Genomic DNA, 25,181 nt, shown 5'->3' on the forward strand with positions numbered 1-25,181 from the left:
CCATATTAGTGGCACTTCAAAATATATTTGCCAGCAGTTCATCAGAAACAGTTGATTGGCCAGAGGCACACTTCTTGTTGTTTAGTGGTATCCGTCTCTTCGGATGCTCACAAATGCTCACAAGTTAAATGTACGCGACTTTCAAGTGACCTGTACAGTACTTGATGCTGAATATGTTGTCAAAAGCTTCATCTTGCTTATCAGTTTACCTGAATCAAATTTGGGGAAATCTCTGCCGCTCACTGGTAGAGCATCTGCTTTGAAAGCAGAAGGTCTCAACTTCATCTCCAGTTAGGGCTGGGAGACATCTTTGTCTGAAATCCTGGAGAGCCACTGCCAGTCAGTGTAGACACTATTAAGCTAGATGGACCAATGGACTGACTCAATATAAGGCAGCTTCCTATGTTCTTAAATAATGTCCCTTCAGAACGATGTCCCAGGTTATTAAAACAAAAATTAAAACAAAAACAAAACACCCCAGTTCTTTATCGGGTTCTGGGCTAAATCTGTATGTAGGCAAACTTTTGTATTTTGACAATAAACTTAAATCATTTTGCTGTGGCTTTGGGTTTTTGGGGGGTTGGGTTTCTTTTTATCTTTTTATGCCTTCCTTTTCTTTCCTTGCCCTTTCCATCCTGCAGCCACTTGTGTGTTTTTTCTCCCCCATTCATGAATCAATATATTCTTGATTAGGTCTGTAATGTTTACTGACAGTGAACTAGAAGTATATAATTTTAGGGCAAAGTATACAGCTTTCATTATAAGTTGGGAAGTGCGTGTAACTAGAATAGCAACATCCATCAGAGCAAGTTATTATAAGGTGACTGTTTTATACAAAAACACTTTACAGCACATTTTGTTACGTGAAAATCATTTTTCTTTTAAAAAAAATGCACACAAGCCGCAGACGTATAATTTACTCCGATTGTTGTTGACCTCATGTATACTTGTTAAAATATTTGCTGTGATGCTCATTTTCTCAGTAAATTCAGATCTCTGTAGATTTCCCTGTATCATAGCTTAAGTGTAAGTGATAACTTGAATGGTCCTTAACGGGAAGCAGTAGGGTGACTGTATAACCTTGATTACATACTAATCTGTCCAGAAAGTTATTCAGAAACGAGCTTTCTGTCAATAAATTAGTCTGCGTCTGGTTTGTATGAGTTTCCTGAATGACTGGAAATGGATTCTTCAGGTCAATTTACAGATATTTATTATCAGTTTTCACACTACTGGGCATGCTGCAGGAAAAGACATTGGGGAACATCCAAGTGCTTTATACAGGTAAGCAGTATTTTCTGTCTCTTGCTGATTATTCCGTTAGGACACAGTGAGCTCCAGAGGGGGAGTAACATTCTTCTCCTCTGCTGATGTCTATGGAGTATGAAAATATATTCTTCCTGCCTGTGGGATTATCTCCCTTTAACAGTGCATGGGATTACCTTTGCAATTGCTTTAACCGTCCTATTCTTCAGATAACAAATGGTTTTATAACTGAAGTTTCACAGTGTGGTAGCCCACCCTGTGATGTTACAGCAAAGGGCTGGTAAAAAAATCGTAACACATTGGGTTGTATCCAACACACACACGAGGAACAGGACTTCTTCTTCTTCTCTCCCTCTGCACTCTTAAAATCTGCTCCAGAGGGTCCTCTGCCTTCCTGGAACAGATTTTCAGGGTGTGTGAGAGGACTGTGGGTGATGGGGAGGGGGATTTCAATTGAGGAGGTCGGCTACACTAGTGGTAAAGGTAAAGGGACCCCTGATCGTTAGGTCCAGTCGCGGACGACTCTGGGGTTGCACGCTCATCTCGCTCTATAGGCCGAAGGAGCTGGCGTTTGTCCGCAGACAGCTTCCGGGTCATGTGGCCAGCATGACTAAGCCGCTTCTGGCGAACCAGAGCAGCGTACGGGAACACCGTTTACCTTCCCGCTGGAGCTGTACCTATTTATCTACTTGCACTTGACGTGCTTTCAAACTGCTAGGTGGGCAGGAGCAGGGACCGAGCAACAGGAGCTCACCCCGTCACGGGGATTCGAACCGCCGACTTTCTGATCGGCAAGCCCAAGAGGCTCTGTGGTTTAGACCACAGCTAGTGGACCATTTTCTTCTTGGCTTTTGGCACAGCAGCACGGAAGGGAATGGCTGGTCTCTAAAGCGTTGAAGAAGAAATGTACTGCTTGGGAAGCAGTGACAAAGCGACACGTCTGTTGTTATGTACACATACCAGTTTAAAACACAGCGAGGTCTCCCCCACTCCATTTCAGGTCACACCTTGCTGTACGCATGGTGTGCTTCCACGCTGGCTGCTGTTGGTCCACACCAGTGGGTGGACGGGGACGGGGGTGGACAAAGGTTGTCCTCCAGGTGCCACTTGCCTGGTTCGTTTTCTGCTACTGATCTCAACTCGGATTGAAGCCGGTTTAGGGGGGAAGTGCATCAAGCCACAGTATTTCACAAGAAACCGCAGGATAGCTCTGCATCCTGGGTAATGTTGTGTGTATAAGAATTGGGGGGGAAACAGCAGTAGGACCACACTGGAGCCAGAGTAATGTGTACACAGCCTTAATTTCCGTCCCTAAAGGAGGAGTAGGAAGCTCTGACCCTCTAGATGCTCTTAGGCTCTGTCTCTAGGCATGCAGCTCTACATTACGAAGTTATAGTTTAATTGTAATGATTTCACTGAAAGAATCCTAGGGATGGGGAGAGGAAAATTTTTTTTTAGTCTCCTGGGGGGAAAGCAACATGTGTTAAACCCATTTAAGTTTATAGTGTGAATTTGCTCTCCAACTGTGCAATGAATCCAGGTAAAGTCTTATGGGGGGTTCTGCAGGTTTCATCGTAGCCGAGATTCTTTGCTGAGGTGGAGACAAAACACCAGCCTTGTCAATTTCATTTCGCTTGTCAACCTGCTGCCAAGGTAACCTGGATAATGTCTGGAGAAGCCATTTGTCACTTTCTTTACTTCATAGTGCTGCAAGTGCACATGCACTTCAAAACCAGTAGGTGCTTGTGGCAGTCATGATGATTGTGCTATGCAAGTGAATAATTGCATTTTCCTTGCAAAAGTATTATTATATTTGTGCAAGGGAAATGTGGTATCTGTAAAACCTGCACTGCAGCAGAATGAGAACATAGCTAGGTAACTCACAGCAAGAACCAAAGAAGAAGCAGCAGCTATAAATGCATCTACCCTCCAACATTCCTCAGATGAAAACAGGGACATTTATCAATCTCCCCACCCCCAATTTTTGACACCCCTCACAGAGCATTTCCTGTCAGAAGGACAAGTGTCATCACCACTCCATCAGTAGGACAAAGCGCACACACTCTCCACCGTCCTGAGAAAGCCCCCTAATCCCGATTTTATCTTATTTTTTTGGTAGATTTACAAAAAGTAAAACATATGCCAATAATTTTTTTGAGAAAGGAGCAAGATTAGACACAGACGCACAAAGCATTTAAAAAACAAACAAACAGATCAAAACTCTGCTCTGCTCCCCCTTTCTTCCTGCCCAGGGCAGCCCTGCCCTCTGCCTGCACCTCAGAGCTCTCTGCATCACCCAGAGCTGGGCCTTAGTAGAGGCAGCCTCTCCCCATCTTTGCCCACTCTCCAGCAGCTGCTAAGAGCTGCCCAAGGGAGGAAGCCACGGGATGCTCCCTCACAGTCATCCCTGCCACCACCACCGCTCAGGACAAGTGCTGGATTTCATAGTTTCGGGACTTTCCCTGGAAAATAGGGATATTTGGAGGGTATGGAATCAGGGACTGCCTGGAAAAGCCTAGGCTGCTCTTGCTTTATTTTCGGATTCCTGCTTTCCACCCACTGACCCATTTCGGGAAATTGGGAGAAAGGGAGGGAGGGTGTGAGTACTGATGTACTTTCTGTAATGCAATTGTTTGGTTTGGATTGGATTTTGGATTTGATATCCCGCTTTATCACTACCCTAAGGAGTCTCAAAAGCGGCTCACAATCTCCTTTCCCTTCCTCCCCCACAACACTCTCTGAGGTGTGTGAGGCTGAGACTTCAAAGAAGAGTGGCTGGGGAAACCCAGCCAGATGGGTGGGGTATAAATAAATTATTATTATTATTATATAAGTGTGACTAGCCCAAGGTCACCCAGCAGCTGCATGTGGAGGAGCAGGGAATTGAACCCGGTTCACCAGATTACGAGTCCACCGCTCTTAACCACTACACCACACTGTGTACATTAGCCAATGCAGGCTTTATGATCAAATTATCCTTGGTATTATGTCCTGCATTTACAACAACTGACACGAGTGTCATTGTGTGAAAGCACCCTTAGGGTAGATTAGACATGTCCCTGAGTGAAGAGCATGTGTCTTTTAGAAAGCGTTTGTACTGTATATATGTCTATGTGCCTGTAGACTGCCTGATATTTGAGAGGGAAAGGGCTGGCAATGGGGGCAGGAAACTTGGAATGTAATTGCCTCATCCAATCAAACCTGGGTGTGATTCTAAGTAGTAATTTAATCACCACTTGTAACAATTGAGATTGTAGTCCTATACACAATGACCTGGGCAGGCTAGCCTACTAAATAAACATGCATAGCATTGCACTATAACAACTACAAAGTTGGTCAGACTGATTTTATAGCGTCATCCTTCATAACTCTTCCTCTTGTGTTCTAATTTAGGTTATAGAGAACTCTCCATGGATCTCCTTAGAATCAAATGGCTGTTTTCCCCTTTAAGATCAAATGCCACAGAACTGGTTCTTGGATAAATAAGACCATTCCAGTTTCCCCTCTCCTAGCTATGTATTTAAAAGTGTGTTTACTCCCTGCCCGCCCCTCCTCCGCCCATCAGGCCCCAGAAGAGCTGCTGTTTATTGCCACTGAAAACAGTGGTCATTAAACTGACCTACATGTTTTTTGAGACACTTGACTTTTGACATCAGTGGCAAATAGAGGGACAACGTCTCCTCTTCTGTTGATTTACCTACTTATCTCTCTCTGAAAGGGCTCTCAGAACTCTTTCTGAGTGTATACATTTCTGTGGGTGGGGTTAGCATTTGGTAACTTGGGTTGCAGTTTTAAAAACAACAAAATGGCCTTCAGATAAGGGGTATTTGACTTAATAATTCAAGGTCCAGCCTTAGCTTTAGATAAACAGGCATGCTTGTAGGGCAAGCAAGGATAAAAGAACAATGGTATTTTGCTTTTTGAGGGCCATTGTTTTATTTATTAATTCCTGTTGCTAGTAGGAAGTAAGATTGGCAGGATCGCAGGGGGCTGCCTTGGACAGTGTGGGAATCTGCTGTACATTATCCAGGACAAAGTTTCAGCCACTCTTCTGGAGTTATAAGATACAGGGATACAATAATAAAGCTATGTCGTTCATAGGCTCCTGCCTATCAGAATGGTGCTATTACTCCATTAGCAAAGGGTATTTTATTTTTCTCTGTGGCCTACTAAAATCAGGATCTATTGTCCAGATCTTTAATTAGAAGATATTCAAAAGGGAAAAGGGTTTTGTCTCAGTTATTGAGATTTATTATGAACATGTGAGTGGTTAATGAGGTTTTAGAATTGTTTTTAGCAACTGCGGGGGGGGGGGGGGGCTAGAATACTGTTTTCTGATATAACATCCTTCAACGTGAACTTTCAGTTCTGCATGTATGTATGCGACAGGTAGGAATGCAAGGAAGATACGTGCTCTATTTTACTTTGGTTTGTACTGTTGTATGTCCATGGAGATTTATACCCATCTCAGCAAAAGCATGCACAAAGTAGCCTGAAGAAGCATGTAGTGTGTGAGGACATGCAATAGTTTTCATTAGTGGTGTTTGCTTTTTCTGGCATTAAATATATGGTCACATTGCAAAACTTAAACATAAAAAGGTAAAGGTATAGGGACCCCTGATAGTTAAGTCCAATCGCAGACAACTCTGGGGTTGTGACGCTCATTCTTGTTTTACAGGCCGAGGGAGCCGGCGTTTGTTTTTCTGGATCATGTGGCCAGCATGACTAAGCCGCTTCTGGCGAACCAGAGCAGCACACGGAAACGCTGTTTACCTTCCCGCCGGAGCAGTACCTATTTATCTACTTGCACTTTTTGGCGTGCTTTCAAACTGCTAAGTTGGCAGGAACTGGGACCGAGCAAACATGAGCTCACCCCGTCGCATACCTCTAATTAAAATAAATAGGAATTTACAATCTCAACCATGAGTACTCAGAAGTCCCACTGAATTAAATGGGGCATACTCCCAGGTAAACAGGCTTAGTTAGGATTGCAGCCTGATTTTAGGCATTTTGCTCAAAAGCTAGTCCCACTATGTTCTATTTGAATTTACTCCAAGTAAATTATATATGGAATTAAATTACATTACAGTCAAAAGTGCTTTATCATTGGCTAGATCCTGCCCATATTGAACAAACTCTTTCCATAAAATTCAACGAGGGCTGTGCTCACACTCTCATTTGCTGTGCACTCATTGCATTAACAGCGCCGGGTTTAATCCATGTTTACACAAGATTATCCGAAATGCATATATATCCTGTACTTTGCTATGCAGTGCTACTTTTTCAATGTGTTGATTCTCAAACCAGCTTCTTACGGACCACAGTCCTTAAGCTGTTCCTAATTTTGTCTCTATCTAAAGTGTAGAACACCTTTGCATAAGGTAAAGATGCCCCTGTTTGGTCAACTTGCCCTGGTGTGTACACAAACAGAAATGAATCTGATACTAATGAAGCAGTGCTGATGTGAACAATTGTGAAATGCACCCTGAAAAAAAACAAAACTGTGCTCTAAAACACCCTAAGACGCCTATACAGTGGTACCTCTGGTTACAGACACTTCAGGTTACAGACGCTTCAGGTTACAGACTCCGCTAACCCAGAAATAGTGCTTCAGGTTAAGAACTTTGCTTCAGGACGAGAACAGAAATCGCATGGCGGCGGCGGCGCAGCAGCAGGAGGCCCCATTAGCTAAAGTGGTGCTTCAGGTTAAGAACAGTTTCAGGTTAAGAACGGACCACCAAAACGAATTAAGTACTTAGCCCGAGGTACCACTGTATGTGAATAAAAGGCCTTGGTTTCTTATGGCCTTAGACCAGAGACACTTGGTAGATCCCACCCAAATTCAGGACTGAATGCCAAGGGCACGACATCGCGTCACTTTTCTTACAAGGGAAGCTCAAAGCAATTTACATTAAAACCAGTTAAAAATTACAACTAAATCCTAAAAACGCAGCATTCAAATGAAAGACTAAAAATGCAGTTAAACAAAAAGGCAAGGTAAGTCCTGCAGCACTGAAAGAGGCCTTGAAATTTAGGATTCATAATTGAAACATTAGTTTTGTAGTGCAAGTTTGGGGAAATCTGGGCTAGTGAAATGCATGATGAATTAATCCTGATTGCTTTAGCCTCTGAATGCAAAGAAATGTTAATGTGCAGATTACGCTGTTAGATCCTTTTCTGGATCAGCAGTTGACTCAAGGAGGGGAGAGTCTGGGATAGATGGGGAAAGGCTTGCTTGATTAAAATGCGCATGGGAGGTAAGATGGAGGAAGATCTCAACCTCACCTGAACAGTCATGGAAAGGCTGTTGAGAAAAATACTTCCATAAAAAACCCAGAGCCTAAGTGCCTGCTGTTTTTATGCTCATAGACTGACCCTGCAGCTTGTTGTAGAATTGCAACACTTTAAGATATTGCACAAGCCATAATTGAGCAGGCATGGAATACTGTAGGAGAGGAAAAGGGATAAGAAGTGCCTACACAACTTGTAATCCTTTCTATCCATGTCAACAAGGAAGGCCAGGGCTGAAACTGACAAATAGCTGTAGCCCCATGGAGCATGCCACAAACTTGTTAAACAGACGACATCCTCAGGCAGGGGCTTGGCTCACTCCACAGTAAGGCAACTTGCCAGGTGACCTGTGACCAATTTCAGGATACTTATTAAAGGGCAGCAAATTGTCAACCTGTACACTAATACCAATTTGAGGCTTCCTGTGCTTATGTAACTAAACCCACAGCAGCAATGCACGAAAGAGTAGTGGCAGAACATACGAAGTAAGTAACCCCAAGTATGCACAAGTTAAGGAAAAAACAGTTGGGGCGGGGGGGGGGGGACTCAGTAAACAGCCTGACAGTAACTCTGTGGCACAAAAGACAGAGAGAAGGGCATGGGGAGAGAGGAACCTGATAATTGAGTGGGAAGGGAGAATAGAATGGAGTGGCTGGAACAAAGTTAGAGTTACGTCTTTGTCCCTAAAAAGGGGGGAAAGAGCTATTTCATTGTATGTACCCAGGGACAGAAGACAGCTGTATCATCAGTGGAGAAATCCAAGATGTTAATGTAACTGGGAATGATCACAGCTGTCCACCCACCTTCCAAAACTGAAAAAAGGGAGAAACCTAAAGGGAGAATCCTCCAAATGGTGTCATGAGGACAACATGCTCTGTAGGTACAGAAAGCTGAGTGTTGGGTGGAGAGGAAGGGACCAGGCAGAGCAGGCAGGGGGTGGAATGGAGTGGTTAGAATCCTAACAGAAGCATCCCACACTGGAACATTTCGTTGCAAGGTCATACTTGTTTTGTCTGTTGTTTTTCCTACCATGGTGGGCATTGCTTAAATTTTCTGCTTCCGATGCTGATATATCTTGGGACATCTCTGCTTAATTAGTTGTGCTTGCCGCGTCAGATGTCCTAACCTTCAGTACATACACAGATACAGTGGTATCTCGAGTTAAATACTTAATTCGTTCCAGAGGTCTGTTCTTAACCTGAAACTGTTCTTAACCTGAAGCACCACTTTAGCTAATGGGGCCTCTTGCTGCCGTTGCGCCGCCAGAGCACGATTTCTGTTCTCATCCTGAAGCAAAGTTCTTAACCTGAAACACTATTTTTGGGTTAGCGGAGTCTGTAACCTGACGCGTATGTAACCCGAGGTACCACTGTATACAGTACAGTGGTACCTCTGGTTGCGAATGGGGTCCATATCGGGGGCCCGTTCGTAACATGAAAAGAACGCAACCCGCGTCTGCACACGCGCGGGTCATGATTCGCAGCTTCTGCGCATGCGTGTGACGTCATTTTGCGCGTCTGCGCATGTGCGAGCGGCGAAACCTGGAAGTAACGCTATCCGGTACATTTGGGTCACTGCGGGACGCAACCTGAAACAATGTTTCATGAAGCAAATGTAACATGAGGTATGACTGTATCTGGTTCCTGTATGTGCTTACTTGGGAGCAAGGCTCAATGAACTCAGTGAGACCTTCATTGGGTGTAAGCATGCCCAGGATGGAGTATTTTGCTAAAATTTCAGCACTGGTGTGTGTGGTGTGTCCTTTGTCCTCCTCCATGGTGTATGGTCATTTTGGGGAGTTTCAGCTTTCCTGATTCATTTACATTGTGGCAAACAGGTACTTTTATAGTCCATAAAATACATTTTTTTCGAGGATGAAAATTAATCCTTGGGTTGAGGAGTGAAATAGCCTTCAAGAATCACAACTGTTTCTGCGGCATTCTTTAGCTGGCCTTTTAAAGTGAGAGTTTGAGGAGACAATATATAAATAAAAGACACTGCGAGCCTATCCATGTCTACTTGGAAGTACATCCAATGGAGCTTACTTGCAGGAAAGTGGTTATAGGATCGCAGCCTGAAACACTTAAAAGATTAACTGTTTACAGTGAGTTGGCAACAGAACGCTTACAGACAGTATCTCTTGCATTTCAGGCCTTTCCCCCCTTCTGTTTACAGCTCTCCCACTTGCTTATAAATACATAAAATCTGTCATCGGAGAACCCTTCATACATCTGATGAAGACACTATCCCATGAAGGCTTCTGCACAATGACAGTGCAATCTCCACAAGTTTACTCAGAAGTCAATCTCCCAGTTTTCAATGGGGCTTCCTCTCAGATCAGCATGCATAGGATTGCAGCCTCAAAACTTGTGAAGGTTTTGTTGGCTACCAGTCAAGACGCCTCTATACTTGTGAGTCGGAGAGGGCTGTTGCAGGTTTCCCAAAGGGCATCCTCTGGCTGCCTGCTGTGGGACTAAAACAGATAGGCCTTTGGGCTGCTCCAGCACTGCTCCTCTTAATGTGACCCAAGAGAGACACAAACACACTCTCTTCTCTGTGGTCTTCTCCCCAAGTTGAAGCCGACTTTGAAACTTGCTGCCTGCTGTCTTTTTGCTGAAGGGTTTCGAAATACAAAACTATTGACCGGTTTGCTGTTCGAGAGGGGTGAAGCTTGCGTGTGTGTGTGTGTGCACGCGCGCATACAAACCACACACCCAGGCGCGCGCTCTCTCTCTCCTTTCCCTGAAGTGACTTTCAAGCTCATCCACATACCACGTAGACTGATGGGAAGCAGGGTGGAGGGGAGACGGAAAAGCCAGTCGGAAGAAGCGAAGGAGGTGGGTTCGTGCAACGTTTCGGACTCTCCAAGTGGTGGAGAGGAGAGCCGGGGGAAGCAGGCCAAAAGAGGCGGCGGCGGCGGCAGGCAGAAGCAGCCTGAGAATTTCCTGTGAGGGGATCACAGGCCTCAGTCGGGGCAGGCGAGGAGGAGGAGGAGGAGGAGGAGCAGGGCATGGAGCGCCCTTTGCTTTGGCGACCTCCGCCGAGGGCTGCGTGCGCCCCCGAGCCCGGCGCGCCGCGGCGCTTCCTTTCCTTGCGTTTCCCCTGCCGCGCAATTGCGCTCGCGGCGCACTAAAGGCGAGGGACCTTCCTCTCTCTTCCTCTTCCCCCGGTCCTAGCCCAGCCCTCTCCTCCTTCCCGCTGTGGCGGCTAGTCTCGGCTGGCCCTGCCCACGTTTCTCTCTCTCTCTCTCTCTCTCTCTCTCTCTCTCTCCGCTCCCTCCCACCCGTGGTCATGTGTTGCCTTTTTTTGTTGTTTGCAGTGGAAACAATTTGGCGTTCTTCGGCTCGCTCTGACCCAAACCGCTACTCCAACCGGGAGTAGTGTAGACAGGCGGGCAGACAGAAAGGCAGGCAGGGAGGGAGGGAGGAGAGGTAGGTTAGGGGGGTGGGTAGGTAGGTAGGAGGGCGAAGCGAAGAGGGGGGGAATTGCAGCAGGGTCCCATGCTCCCCCCTCCCCACGGCTCCTGGCTCCCCTTCTCTCTCTCTCTCTCCCCCACTCGCTCCCTTCGGCCACATTGTTGGCTCCAGGCTGGGGGAGGAAGCGATGCCTCGCTCAGTCGGATGAAAAGTTTGCATAATGACCATGGAAAAGGCAGCAGTAAAAATCTAGAGCTCTTCCAAGCCCCAGGTAAGTTTGGGGATTTATCTATATTTTTTATTATTTTATTTAAAAATATATATATTTGTGCGTGCTTGCTGCTGCTGCTTGTTTTTTGTGTCTTGCTCTCTGTGTGCATTTTTGTTTTTTTGAAAATTCATGGTTCCCTTGTTGGGAAGATTGCGTAAGATTCTCTGCAATGAAATCGGCAAGAAGAAGAAGCCGGAGTGGGTTGGGGGGGGGGGAGAAGGGAGAGACACGCACGCATGATAAGGTGGGTCAGCCCCACAAGAAGGCAGCCAGTTAGTTCGGGATGTCTGAAAAAGCAACGTGCTGGTCGTCTTAATTTCGACTCCCCCTCCACCCCGAAACTCCCGTGTGTGTTGGGCGAAGGAAAGCAGGAAGCGGATCGAGCTGAGAGTTGCAGCTACGACCCGAATATGTAATGTTGCTGCTGGAGCTGCCTGATTTCCGAAGACTGTTGGCGAATAGAGTTGGCATTGTATGGAAAGTTAGGAAGGGAGGGGGAAAATTGTGCCCAGTCGAGGAATGCTCCAACCTTTAAAAGCATTTGTGTGCTATTTTTGCCCATTGGCTTGAGAGTGGTTTATCCCTCTGTAGTGCATTTATTACCCAACTCTTTTTTAAGGCGGGGGTGGGGAGTGTTGTTCTTTATTTATCTTGTTTTAAAATCCTCTCGTTATTCTCCAGTGGAGGAAGCCAGTCTTCATATTTTTCTTTTAATCTTTCTCATATATATTTTTAAAAGTCCATTTAGTTCCTGAAGTTAGTTCGTAAGTTTGTTTTGAGGAATTCTTTTTTTGCATTTATTATGGTGTAATGGGGGCAGTACAAGGTTTATGACATCTGAACAGCATTGAAGGTATGTTTGCTGCAAATGGCACTTTATAGGAGCAGTTTTGCAGTCTCCTAGCAACGCCATTGATTGATTCGAATCCCGGCCAATCCGCGAGCTCCTTCTCCCCTTCAAATGTTTTTGACAAGTACAGTAGGGAGTGTAGCAAAGTGCAGTGAGAAAAATTTTCCCTGGCTGGTTGTCCTTTTAGTCTCTTCAAAATGACGCCCCCTTTGTATGTTTTTAAAAGATACACATCTGTTTGAGCCTGGCCTGTAATGTATATTTCAGTCCCGAGAAGCACTAAGAGTGATCTGGCTTGATTCCTGTACTCCCCGCTTCTTGTCTTGATTCTGTCATGTCAGTTTTACAACCGAGAATGCGAGAGATATTGTGCCTTTCTTCTACAACAATGAAGTTTGCTTTTAGACTTGCCCCTAAGCACTGCAGCTGTGGACATATCTGATGGAGCTACTTAACTGGCAGCAGATTAAAAAATGTTTGCTTAACTGCAGCACGTCCTCTGATTCGTGTGAAGTATGAAGTGCAGGAGAGAAGAGGCTGAGAGCTGGAGTCTGACAGTGGAAAGATTGGCTGGGATTGGGAAACATCTTTTTTTTTAATGTGTTTCTGATTCCCCCTCCACTCTTAAATCCAGGGCTAGGATTTCTGTCCTCTAACGTAACTTAGAGGCTACGTGATTGTCTGTCCTCTCGCACGGTACTGGGAACTTTTCCATGTCCTCCGTATGGAATTGTGACGCGAGGCTCCTGGATTTCAAGGTGAAGGGGAAAAAGAAGAAGTTTTGAATCCCTCCTGGGAATGGTTGTCCTCCTTTATATTAAAAACAAAACCCTGCACGTCCTTTGCAGCGTTTGCAAAACGGCGACATGTTTCAAATGTTTACAGTGGAGTTAAAACATGTAGAACCAGCTGACTAAAGCAAGGTTGTTGCTGTTGAAATGTGTATGGCCTAATGCAGCTTCAGGTTTGTTTTCTTCAAATGTGAGGTTTCCCGGTAGCATATTCATTGTTTTAACAAACTATTATTAGTAGAACCTCCAAGGCGTTTACAATGTGATCCTAAATTGAGTTCAGTTGCATTCACTCCTAGTAATGCATTGCTTTGGGTTGCTGCCCCAATATCACATGCTTTAAAGTGGCAGATGTGATGAAGTTCCCTCTGCTGTGTCTGCTACACTAAAGATAAGTGATTTGAGGATTGCAGCTTTAACTAACTTTGGTCAGTCTTGCACTCCACCGTGCAATTAAGCTTGATGCTTGAGAGCTGCAGGATTTGGAGCCCCTTTACCCGTCTCTTAAAGATATGTCACTAGTTTTTGTGTGAAAATTGGTGGTATGATATGGCCCTTTGGGAGAACGCGGGCAAGTAAGCAAATTAAACTGAAAGAGAGCAGCATGTCGTCATAGCAACAGTGCAATTAAATTATGTTGTCAGCCATGATATAATTTTCCTATTTAAAAGCCTGCTCATGGGACATGCGTTCTGTTTGTACTGAACTCATTTGGCTACACTACTCCCAACTGGAAGTGGTGAATGGGGAGGAGGGTATAAATGATGTTTTAAGGACCCACACCAAGTGTGGTATCATTTAGGGCTTATTTTTCTATGCATCCCTCTCCCACCCCCTCAATACTTGAGTACTTCGATTCATTTAAAGGGAAACATTTTCTGAAATAACTTCCCATTAAATGGTAAGTACAAATGAAAAGTTTAAATATTACTAGAGCAACAGGAATATGCAAGTGATTTCTGGGGCATAAAAATCTTTTCCACCACATTGGGAGGGGAACTGGGGTATGTAATTTCCAACTTTTTGCATTTTTAAACTACTTTTAAAAAACCTAATAAGTTACATTTTTGTTTTCATTTGCTGAGCTTGGCTTTACAGAGTTTGATATTAAATAACTTGTCCCCCTAAGATTTTTAATTTTCACCTACGTCATTGTCCAATTTTATCCATTCTTTATTGCATGGTAATCTTTCTCTGCCCTCCCCATCTCTAATTACCTCTTATGTAATTATAACATTCCCTTGTTTTAAAGCATCTCTTTGACAGATTCAAAACACAATCGAAAAGTATTGTGTTGGGTGGACTATTCTCTGAAAAGTAATGCAGTGTTTTTAAATTAGAGGTTCTGCTAAACACTTGTTTGACTCTTTCTTTAAAGAGCCAAGTTTCACTTCTCAGATGCTTTTTCTTTTAAAACAGAAAGCCTTCCTCTTAGAGTATATGTTTGCTGACCTGTATAAAAATTGTATACCACACTTCCTGTTAAAAACTTTATGCAGTGTACGTAGCATGATGTATTTCATGAGAACAATTGCAGTCGGTGCTAGAGTAAGGCAAACTTTCAATGTGCTTCATCATACAACCTTTGCAACCATACAAAAGTTTTTGTGCTCTTAAACGAATAAAGAATAGAACAGGGACCAACTCCTTTCTTAAATAATCAGATGGTTTGCCTTAGGCCTTTGGTAGAAGTGTAGCCTGTTGTGGATCATATTGGTGCTGATGGTAGAAAGATGGCCTAGAGAGCTACAGTCCTAACCCCACTTACCTGGGAGTAAGCCCCCTTGAGTTCATTAGGACTTACTTCTGGGTTGATATGCTTTGGATTGTAAAGTGGATGCTTAATCTTGAGCACAGAAGTCAGACTTGATGCTTATAGGTGTACTTGGAAGTTGACTTTTGAGAAAGAAAGAACTATGAAGATTGAGTATGGATGTTTTTGTGTTACATTAATTCAAGCTTCTTTGTATATGTGTTGCAGCTTGTTTTGTTTAATACCCTGGTTTGAGATAATTAAAATGCACTAAAGCCTTGTCTATTTTTGCTTATTATTATTCTCTGGGCTCAGTATAGCAACTCTACTGATTGGTGTATGATGTCATTCTTCACGCTTTCTTCTAAGTCATGCTTATCATATCCATCGCTCACTCTCCTTTCATTTAAATATGTTTCACTGGGGTGGAATCTCCTTTTGTGTCTCCTTCTCCCCCTCCCTTTGATCCCTGGAGCTTGATTCTTAACCCATGCTGCAGAATCCTTCTGCCCTGCTGTTTTGGAGGCAAAAAGTTGGTAGCTGCAGAGAATGAATACTTGGCTGTAAGTGTGTGTGTGTGTGTGTAAACATGGAGTTTTGCCTGCTTGCGCACTGAGCCAGAGAGGCTATAATTATAATGTGGCAGTGTTCGTACTGGAAGTGAAACAGCTGAACTTAATCTGAAGCAACTGGTCTTAAGCTCTCAATTTTTTGTGCTTATTACAAGCACTAGGAGTGACATGACCAGCGATATTTGCTGTCCTCCAAGCCTAGGCATGCTTGCTCAGAAGTAAGTCCCACTGATTCCAATAGCGCTTACTCCCCAGGTAAGTGTAATGTAGGATTGCAGCCTTAAGAAGGACACCTAGAATATATGAGTACCTTTCTCTCCACTTTAGAGCTTTGTAGGAAGGCAAAAAGGAAGCATCTTCATTTGTATGCCAGTGATTGAAATCTCATTTCTGCTCTAACCTCTGAATCTTCCTGCTTAACAAGCCTGGATGAGTGTTTATGTTATGTGAGTCTGTCTTCTTGTTTTTTTTTTAAAAAAGTAGGATTCATAAAAGGCCAAATTGTAGACTGGGGAAAAGCTACCAGAATGTTGTGATGCTGTCTATACCTTTACCAGCTAACACTCTTTTTAAAAATTTGGATTTATTACCAGGAGTCTCCGTCTAAATGGGTCCAGTTATGCCTCCCAGTAAGAAGCCAGAAAGCTCGGGAATTAGTGTTTCCAGTGGATTGAGCCAGTGTTACCGGGATAGAGACTTATCAAAGACGCTTCACGACGATGAGGACTTAGACTTTCCTTTACCTGCCCTCCGGCTGGAAAAAAGTCCCATGGAGGATGAAGAGCTCACCAACTTGAACTGGTTACACGAGAGCAAGAACTTGCTGAAAAGTTTTGGGGACTCGGTCTTAAGAAGTGTTAGCCCAGTACAAGACCTTGATGACGACACCCCTCCGTCTCCTGCTCACGCTGACATGCCCTACGATGCCAAGCAAAACCCCAACTGCAAACCGCCCTACTCCTTTAGCTGCCTCATATTTATGGCCATTGAGGATTCTCCAACCAAACGGCTGCCTGTAAAGGATATATACAACTGGATTTTGGAACACTTTCCTTATTTTGCAAATGCCCCCACTGGATGGAAAAACTCTGTGAGGCATAATCTGTCGTTGAATAAGTGTTTTAAGAAGGTGGACAAAGACAGAAGTCAGGTGAGGCTGGAGTGATACCACTCTGTGTAACCCATTTGATCTGCTGATGGCGATTTCCTATTGTTTATATTCTGCCTTTTGTTCCTTCTCTTTTATCCGCGAGAAATAGATTCCAGTGATTCTTAAGAGGATCTTTGTTCATAAATCTAGTCATATTCTCAGTGTATTTCCCGCCCCCGCCTAGTTGCTCTCACTCTTCCCATCTCACTCTTCAACTACTGGGTCCTGCTCAGGACAAACTTCTTAAAACTTATAGTTAACAGAATACAGGGCAGGTTTTTGGGATGCAAATCCTTCCAGGATGCTTTGCAAGCCAGCAGTAAAATGCATTTTTAAAAGTCATTGGGGTTATACCCCCAGGGCAGCTGGTGTAAGTTGCTTGGGGGGGGGGGGCGGCAGAGAGTCCAGCTGGAACAGGAGTTGATGGCCCTTGGAGAGAGCCACCCCCTGACCCTCCTGAAATGACTAAAACCATACAGAACATGCCTTCTTCAGATTTGGAGACGATGTGCTGCCTGGGGCTGATGGGAGTTGTAGTCCAAAATATCTGGAGGGTGTCAGTTTGGGAGAAGTCTGGTCTAGAGCGAGTTGTCTCAATCAATCTGAGTTGAGAGCTTGACTGCCATCTACTCAGAGGTAAACCTTATTGAGTTCAGTGGGACTTTATTCTAGGTGAGTTGGTATAGGATTGCTGCCTAAGTGTAGCATTCAGGTTTGTGATTTTTTTTTGAGGATCTGACAGCTGAATGACTTAAAGAGCCTTTAAGGGAATGAATCCTTGACAATTCGTAAACTTCCTAGCTCACTCACTGCCTGCGTTTGCACATCATTTGCACATGGTTCAGTGCAATGTGCACGAGCCTGGGACTATACACTGCACACTGTTCTCTCTTTTTCATATGGCCAGGAGGTTGATACCAGACAGTTTCACCCTCAGCTCCAGTAAACCACAGTCTGCCCAGTTGTCTGGACCTGGAATTGCAACTCATGCTAACTGTGATCAGGCCAAACAAGACAGTTTCAGAAACCATGGTTTGCACCAGACTTTGTGTTCACCACATCTTCTCGCATCAGACAACACAGCAAACTGCTGTCAAGCAGAAAGCAAAAGCCTCCTCCCATCCATGTTTAAAATGCAACAAACAGTCCTGTGTCTATTCTTCCCATCCTCCCATTTTTAGTTCATTGCATTCCAAGAGCCAGTATTTGCTCTTGAATAGTTCATTTTTAACGGCATTCAAATCTTTGTCTAGACAGCTGTAAGAAAGTGCTGTTTTGTATAAATGCATGTTGTACATGGCTTTAAGAAAAAACCTTCCATTTTGTATCTCCATGAATAACATGAAATATTGTCCTGGGGTGGTGGTTTCCTGCTATACTAGAATCCTGGAATTGTAGAGTTGGAAGGGACCCTAAGGCTAGTCTAGTTCAACCTCCTTCAGTGCAGGAATGTGGTCCCTATTCAATTTGAAACCATACTTGACCAGACACTGCTTAGCTATGCAAATGTGCCAGCAGTTTTATTGCTGCACCGCTAGGAGTACTAGATGCATGTAAACCACAGAGGTTGGGTTGAACATGGTTCTTCACTTAGTTACTTCTGTAAACATTTTTTTGAGGGGGCGAATCTTTCCTAGACAGGTTGCATCTCTGATAATTGGAGTAAACCTTGAAAATATTTGCAGTTCCTTCCTTATTCCTGGGATCAAATGTTCCTGGGTGACCTTGCATCCACTTTTGTTCTTGTTATGAACTGTTGGTTTACTATGCATGTTGCCTTCTGTTACATGGGGCTTTCAGTGGTGCTTAGGCTCAGGAGAGATGAAGCCACAAGTACTCTTGTACGTACATCCAGACCAGTGTGCCTGGGGGGAAATTTCGATTGCAGAATAAAGGCTTGGCCTGTTCTTTTCTGTGCTTGAGTTGAGACATAAGGTGGGATGAGGTGAAGTTTTGGTATCTTCAAGGAGAAAGTATTTCATGTACTCAACTTCTTTGCTAGTAATATTTCAGGGAGCTTGAGCTGTGTGCTTGCTTGGGATCAAATATCCCTTTGCTTTACTTAGGAATCTTCCTTGTGCTAGGCCAGACGATTTGTCCATCAGCTTCAGGTAGCATGGCCAAGGATGAAGGCAACACCTCTCCAGAATCTCAGGAAGAGGTCTTCTTTCATAACTTGCTGCCTGAGCCTTTTAACTGGAGATGCCAGGAATTGAATTTTGGACTTTCTGCATGAAAAGCATGCACTCTGCCATAAGGCCCTGGTCCTTCCCTATAGTTTTAGCAGCTGAGCTATATCTTATGACTAAAGACCTTTCTTTGGACCATTGTAATGACCTGGTAACATCTTGTGGCTTCTTCTGAGACTCTTATATTTAAGTAAATAAAAATAAAAATCACTATCCCAAGAATTCCGGTATGTTGTCTCTAATCAGGTTGGATGATGCTTAGTATGCCTTCTTTTGGCAACTCCTGCAGCCAAGCTGGTGCCAAATGGGTTGCTCTGCTTTCTTTTGGACCACATCAGTGAGGCCAAGAGGGGGATCTTGTAATCTGGGCAACCCAGGACCTCCATGCACACTGCCCAGGCTGTCACCCTGGGGAGATCACTTCAGTGCTGCTGACGCAGCAGTTTGACTTCACCCCCAGAAGTGATTTCCATTCTCTCTCGAGAAAGGCAGACAGGTCCCAACAACAAAATCCTATGAGCACATTTCTCTTGCGTGGATCTTTCCTTTGTATAATTTGAAAGGTGAATGGGTTGAGGTAGCTTGCTGCCGTGTTAGAAGCATGTCCTCATTTCAGTGGGAGGATGCCTCTTGCAAACAGCTGCTGAGGCAAGATTTGCCTGTGTGCAGTAAGGAGGCTTCATTTAAATCAAAGCTGATGAAATTTAGGAACTTTATTTGTTACGTAAGCAAAGTAAGTGGCAGGTAAGAGTATAGTTATTCAGACTCTCCTGGTGACTAAAATGGTCAAGAACACTCAAAAGAATAAAAAACAACAACATTTTCTTTAATTATTTGGCCAGGCATAAACTTTCCCATCCTGTTTCTTCAAAATGCTAGAAAGTAGAAATGGCATAGTGGACATTGGGTATTGTCAGGGAACTGCCATCGGAGCTAGAGGCGGAGGCAAGGCTCCCAAGCGATGCTGGAGAAGGGCCCAGCAGGGAGAGAGGCAGCTCATCGGCCGGGGAAGGAAATCAGTGTAACACCAGGGATAAAGGGGGGCAGATGGGGGAATCGGCGAGGGGGCTCCAGGACTCCTCGCTGGAGACCAGCGGGGAGAGCACGGGTCCTTCGCTGCCCACACCCACCCTGCGCAGAAGACTTCTGCGCAGGGAGAGTAGGTGGAGACTTGGCATCAAATAACTTCTTTGCTGGAAGAGGTTCAAGAAACGCCCACTGACGGATTCTGCTAGCAACTGAAACAGCCACGAAGTGAAGGGTTGTCCAGACAGAAAAGGTTTAACCAGGCAACTTAGCCAGGAGTGGCGGCAACTTACGCACGAGCAACCCCTATAACCATTACAGGTATGCTTCCTCACCCTCTCTCAATTGCCAAAAGAGAGAAATGGTACCAGCTATCTCTGCAGGCCTGAAGTGATTGTTGTACAGTGGTACCTCAGGTTACATACGCTTCAGGTTACATACGCTTCAGGTTACAGACTCCGCTAACCCAGAAATAGTACCTCGGGTTAAGAACTTTGCTTCAGGATGAGAACAGAAATTGTGCGACAGTTGTGCGGCAGCAGCGGGAGGCCCCAATTAGCTAAAGTGGTGCTTCAGGTTAAGAACAGTTTCAGGTTAAGAACGGACCTCCGGAACAAATTAAGTATGTAACCAGTGGTACCACTATATTACTTCAGTTTCTATTATTTGGTGTTGGTGAAGGTGCTACTGTTCAGCATTCCAGTCAACTGGCCTATGTATGTGTCCCAGGAAAAATGAGTGGCGCAAGTACAAATCCTGGTTTTGTGGCAGGGGTCATTGATGTATTGCCCTCCAGATATTTTGGATTACAACTCTCATCATCCCTAGCTATTAGCCAAGATGGCGGAGAACGAAGGAGAGTTGTAGCCTGCAAAATCTGGCAGGTACCACATCGGCTAGTCCTGATTTTCGCTTGAATATAAAAGCATGCAATGGATATGTGTTCTTTTAACCTTCAGTTAAGAGGATAGTCCCAGAAAACCTTGACCATAAATGGTATGTGTTGTTTAGCTGTGGAAGGACAGAAGGAAGTTGAACTCTGCATACAGTATTTTTATTCTGCAGTGGTCTTTTCTCTTCTACACCTTCCTTGGCACCAAGCATCCACACATCATTCACTTGCTCATCAGAACATGAGAAGAGCTTGCTGGATCAGGCCAATGGCCCATCTAGTTCAGTATCCTGTTCTCAAAGCGGCCGACCAGATGCCTGTGAGAAACCTGCAACAAGCTTCCAGCACAGAAGTAGTTTCCCGTCCTGGGGTTCCCAGCATCTAGTATTCAGAAGCATCGCTGCCTCCAGCTGTAGAGACAGAGCATAGTCCTTCTGGCTAGCAGCAGCCAGCAGTAGCCATCTCCTCCATGAATTTGTCTAATCCTCTTTTAAAGTATTCTAGATCGGTGGCCATCACTGCTTCCCCTGGGAGCGAGTTCTATAATTTAACCGTGTGAAGAAGTCCTTTCTTTTATTTGTTCCAAATCTTCCAGCATTCATCTTCATTGGATGTTCACTAGTTCTAGGGTTAGGAGAGAGGGAGACAAACTTCTCTCTACCCACTTTTTCCATGCCACCAACTTTTATCGTGTCACCTCTTACTTGCCTTTCCCCTAAATTAAAAGTCCCAGATGCTACAACCTTCTTTTATTTAACATTAACACACACCCCCAGCTCTTGGTAGGTGCTTGGTGAAGTTCTTTTAGGAGTTGCATCAGGATGCAGATAAGAGGAGGGTGGGTTCTGATTGTTGTTTTTTTTAAAAAAAATAATAAGGTGATTCAATCGTGGTTTACAACATCAAGAAAAAGGATTAGCTTTAAACCAGGATCTGCATAGATAGATCTGGGCATAGATAGCAGTGGTTGGCTGAAACCATTTTTGATTATTGATTTCTAACTGGACAGAGCCTTTAAAAGAAGGGTACTCTCTCTGTTGTCTTTGTCCATGGAGTTTTCTTGGCAGGGATATTGGAGTGGCTTGCCGGTTCCTGCTCCAGGTGGATCACGTTTGGTCAAAACTCTCCACTATGACCTGTCCATCTTGGGTGGCACTGCACGGCATAGCTCATAGCTTCTCTGAGTTATTCAAACCCCTTCGCCACGGCAAGGGCGATCATGAAGACAGGAGTGCCTGGCGTGCTCTGGTCCATGGGGTCACAAAGAGTCGGACACGACTAAACAACAACAACAACAACACGCTGTTTCTTTAAAAAAACAAAAACATTTTCTCAAACAGTTCAAAGGTTATCGGATGATTGTTAATTTAATTTTATGCCTAGCTGCAGAAGGATATTAGTTTGAAATTATACACACACATTCAGAGGGCAGTGTTAGAAATTAGCCAGGCGCTAGGTGCATTTTGCTACTGGCATGGGTCCAGGTATGACTACATGGAGATTTCTGGGCACCTGGTGGGCGACCGCAGTTTATAAGCCTCTCATTCCATAGACAATTCCATTTCCGTTTCCACTGTGTGTGTTTCTCCTCCCATATTGGGACAAGTGAATTGTTGTCAGAGCAAACTACAGTCAAGCAATGTAGTTGAGATCGTAGAATTGTAGCATTGGAAGGGACCCCAAGAGTCATGTGGTCCAACCCCCTGTTAAATAAGACATCTGTTGTGCCAAATGTAACCCAGGTTTAATGTGCCATTCGCCCCCTAGCTTGTATATCTGTGTTTCTAACACTGGCAGAGGGCAGGATCCTACCTCCCAGGGCAAGGGTAGCCAGCCTGGTGTCCTCCAGATATTAATGGGATCGTAACTCACTTCATATTGGGACACGGGTGGCGCTGTGGGTTAAACCACAGAGCCTAGGACCGTTGATCAGAAGGTCGACGGTTCGAATTCCCGTTGCTCGGTCCCTGCTCCTGCCAACCTGGCAGTTCGAAAACACCTCAAAGGGCAAGTAAATAAATAGGTACTGCTCCGGTGGGAAGGTAAACGGCGTTTCCATGTGCTGCATTGGTTCACCAGAAGCGGCTTAGTCATGCTGGCCACATAACCCGGAAACTGTACACCGGCTCCCTCGGCCAATAAAGCGAGATGAGCAAGGCAACCCCAGAGTCGGCCACGACTGGACCTAATGGTCAGGGGTCCCTTTACCTAACTCACTTCATATGACCGTGGTCATGCTGGCTGGCGCTGATGGGAGCTCAGCAACATCTGGATGACACTATATTGACTACCCCTGGCTTATGGGGCAAAGAAGCCATTTTGACTGAGCGGGGGGGGGGGTTAGAAGATGCTTAAAGAAATAGGCTGACTCTGTGCCAGCACACTCACCTGTGTGTACATACCTCGGGGGGGGGGGGGAGAGGCTCTGTTATGCTCCAGCTCAGTCTTTGCCAACCTGATGCCCTCAAGATGTTTTGGATTACCAAACAGTATGCTTGGGGCTGATGGAAATTGTAAACCCAACACCTGAAATGTGCCAGGTTGCCAAAGACTGCTGTATTGGGATCTTCCACATCAGGAGCGCAGGAGGACAGTTGCCATTAGTCATGTTTTTTTAAAAAAACTTTTTCTGATTGCATTTCTGTCTTGGCACACTCAAATTAATAATGAGAAAGGCGTTTACTTGTAGACCCATGATCTAGAATTTTTCCAGGAAGCAACTGCTGGTAGGTAACAGGTAATATGTGCTCGTAATGCATATTCATAATTTGAAAACAGAGCAAATTGCAGAGCTCAGCTAGTTAGTCAGCATAAGATTACCCCCATAGGCTTAGTTGGGTACAGGATCAAAGTGAGGCACTGGAAGATTTGCCCGTTCCTTATCACTATTATCAAGCCCATTAATTAATTTATTTTTAAAGTATGGCTCATTATATTTTGTACCATATTTGTAATGGATAAGCTGAACAGGCAGATATTCTAAGTTCATTCTTACAGTCCTCACATAATGTATTTGAGACTGGTTGACATATTCAGTTTAAAGAAATATGTATTGGTTTTACTTTAACATGTTTGGATTCATTTTAGATGGCATTTTTAACTAGGCTTTTTTTTAAAAAAAAAATACTGTAGCCTTTTTTTATTATTAAAGGAATTAAATCCTATTTAGTCTGAGCGCAATACAGTGCTTGTGTTGCTCCTGACACCAGGATGGTTTTAGATTGCTGGTTAAATTTAACGTGGCTGTTTATGAAGACGCTTGACTGAATGTTTCTCTAGTCGTTACTTGAATGCTGTTCCCTTTCCTGGTTGTCACTTTATGCTGTGTGGTTTGAAATATGGCTTCTATTTTATTGTGAGGTTGTGTTTTGTAAGTTGCCTTGAGTTCACTTGGAGAAAAGAAATGGAATACAGTGGTACCTCTGGTTGCGAACAGGATCCGTTCTGGAGCCCCGTTCGCAACTTGAACAGAATGCAACCCACGTCTGCGCACGCGCGATTCGCCACTTCCGCGCATGCGTGTGATGTCGTTTTGCACGTCTACGCATGCGTGAGCGGCGAAACCCAGAAGCAACCCTTTCCAGTACCTCTGTGTCGCCACGCAACCTGAAAAAACATAACCCTCAGCATTCACAACATGAGGCATGACTGTATAAGGTGCCCCCCCATCCCCAATAAATGGGTTGCAGTGATGTCTTTGTGTATATGTACTAATCGTGTGAAATTTTTTAATTCTCTGAGGAGGACTTTTATTTGTTCCTGCTAGTGTGTAGATGGTGACTTGATGGGACAGGAACGGAAAGATACAATTACATGCATGACGAAGATTTATGTTTAAAAGTCTGCATATCCTACTAAACTGGCCCAGTAAAAGATGACTTGCTGACCTTATTTGCATTTCCTATATCTTAAGTGGCCCAGAGTTGCTATAAATAGCAGGCAGAGTTGTTTGTTGGGTGAGATTGGTTTTCACTGTATGCTTTTGATACCCCTTACTTAATACTGAAGTGTACATTGCAGAGAAACAGAAGATGCTACACAGCACTGTGTCTAAATAGAAGTTGCATGTAGATTGCATCTTGTCCAGTTTCAATTGGCAGAGGTTTTTTTCCCACCAGTGTTTTTCTTTTTATTAAACACAGGCACACACGATAGTAGGGTTTTTCCATTGTTGCTAAATATCTGCTTTTAGCATGGAAAAATATCCATTAAATGGAACGTGGGCATTTTACTCCAGGTATCTTAACATCAAAGTTGCTGTCATTTTTGTTTTGGGTCTCTCTCTGTGTGTGTGTGTGTGTGTGTGTGTGTGTGTGTGTATATATATATATATATATATGTGTGTGTGTGTCTCTCTATGCCTGTGATTATCTCATTTCCTAACTTATTGTAAGTGTTCCTTAAGACATACTTATTAATCAGCTCTAAAATGTCTGATTCTCCCCACTCTGCTAGTTAAGAGCCTGCTCTCTTACCCAACATGTCCAGAAGACAAAAAAGTAGCCACAATTGTCTTAGACATAATGCTCATGATCTTTCCAGTCTTCTGAACAATCTCGTGTCTGCTTCCCCATCCCCTTTGCTTCGACTTCTCTGTAGTTTCAGCAGTTCCAAAAATAATCTAATTCAGTTTAAACTTTGCATTTTTTGTGAGCGTTCCACTGTGTGGTTATGATTCTTCTGGTCTTTATTACGCACGTGGACTCGTCTTCTC

General features: G+C 44.2%; 1 protein-coding gene and 1 long non-coding RNA gene across 10 annotated transcripts in view; both read left to right on the forward strand.

The window, feature by feature from the left end:
• FOXN3 (forkhead box N3) overlaps nucleotides 1-25,181 on the forward strand; it is a 193,323-nt gene that overhangs the window by 36,738 nt on the left and 131,404 nt on the right. For 3 of the 9 annotated variants that reach the window (XR_014563497.1, XM_083735606.1, XM_083735613.1), the window contains exons 1-2: nucleotides 9,208-11,244; nucleotides 15,804-16,360. Coding sequence is in view for 8 of the 9 variants with exons in the window: in XM_083735606.1 (XP_083591732.1) it covers nucleotides 15,818-16,360 (543 nt within the window). In the remaining variant the exon portion in view is untranslated. Of the gene's footprint in view, nucleotides 1-9,204; nucleotides 11,245-15,069; nucleotides 15,202-15,803; nucleotides 16,361-25,181 lie in introns of those variants that run through there. The other 6 variants (XM_083735609.1, XM_083735607.1, XM_083735608.1 and 3 more) reach the window with 5 other exon arrangements.
• On the forward strand, nucleotides 17,988-24,846 carry LOC310844858. The gene is made up of 3 exons (XR_014564363.1): nucleotides 17,988-19,456; nucleotides 19,897-23,516; nucleotides 23,572-24,846. It is a non-coding gene; the product is annotated as an uncharacterized lncRNA (long non-coding RNA).

Source organism: Podarcis gaigeae, assembly GCF_964106915.1.
Source record: "Podarcis gaigeae genome assembly, chromosome: 1".
NCBI lineage: Eukaryota > Metazoa > Chordata > Lepidosauria > Squamata > Lacertidae > Podarcis > Podarcis gaigeae.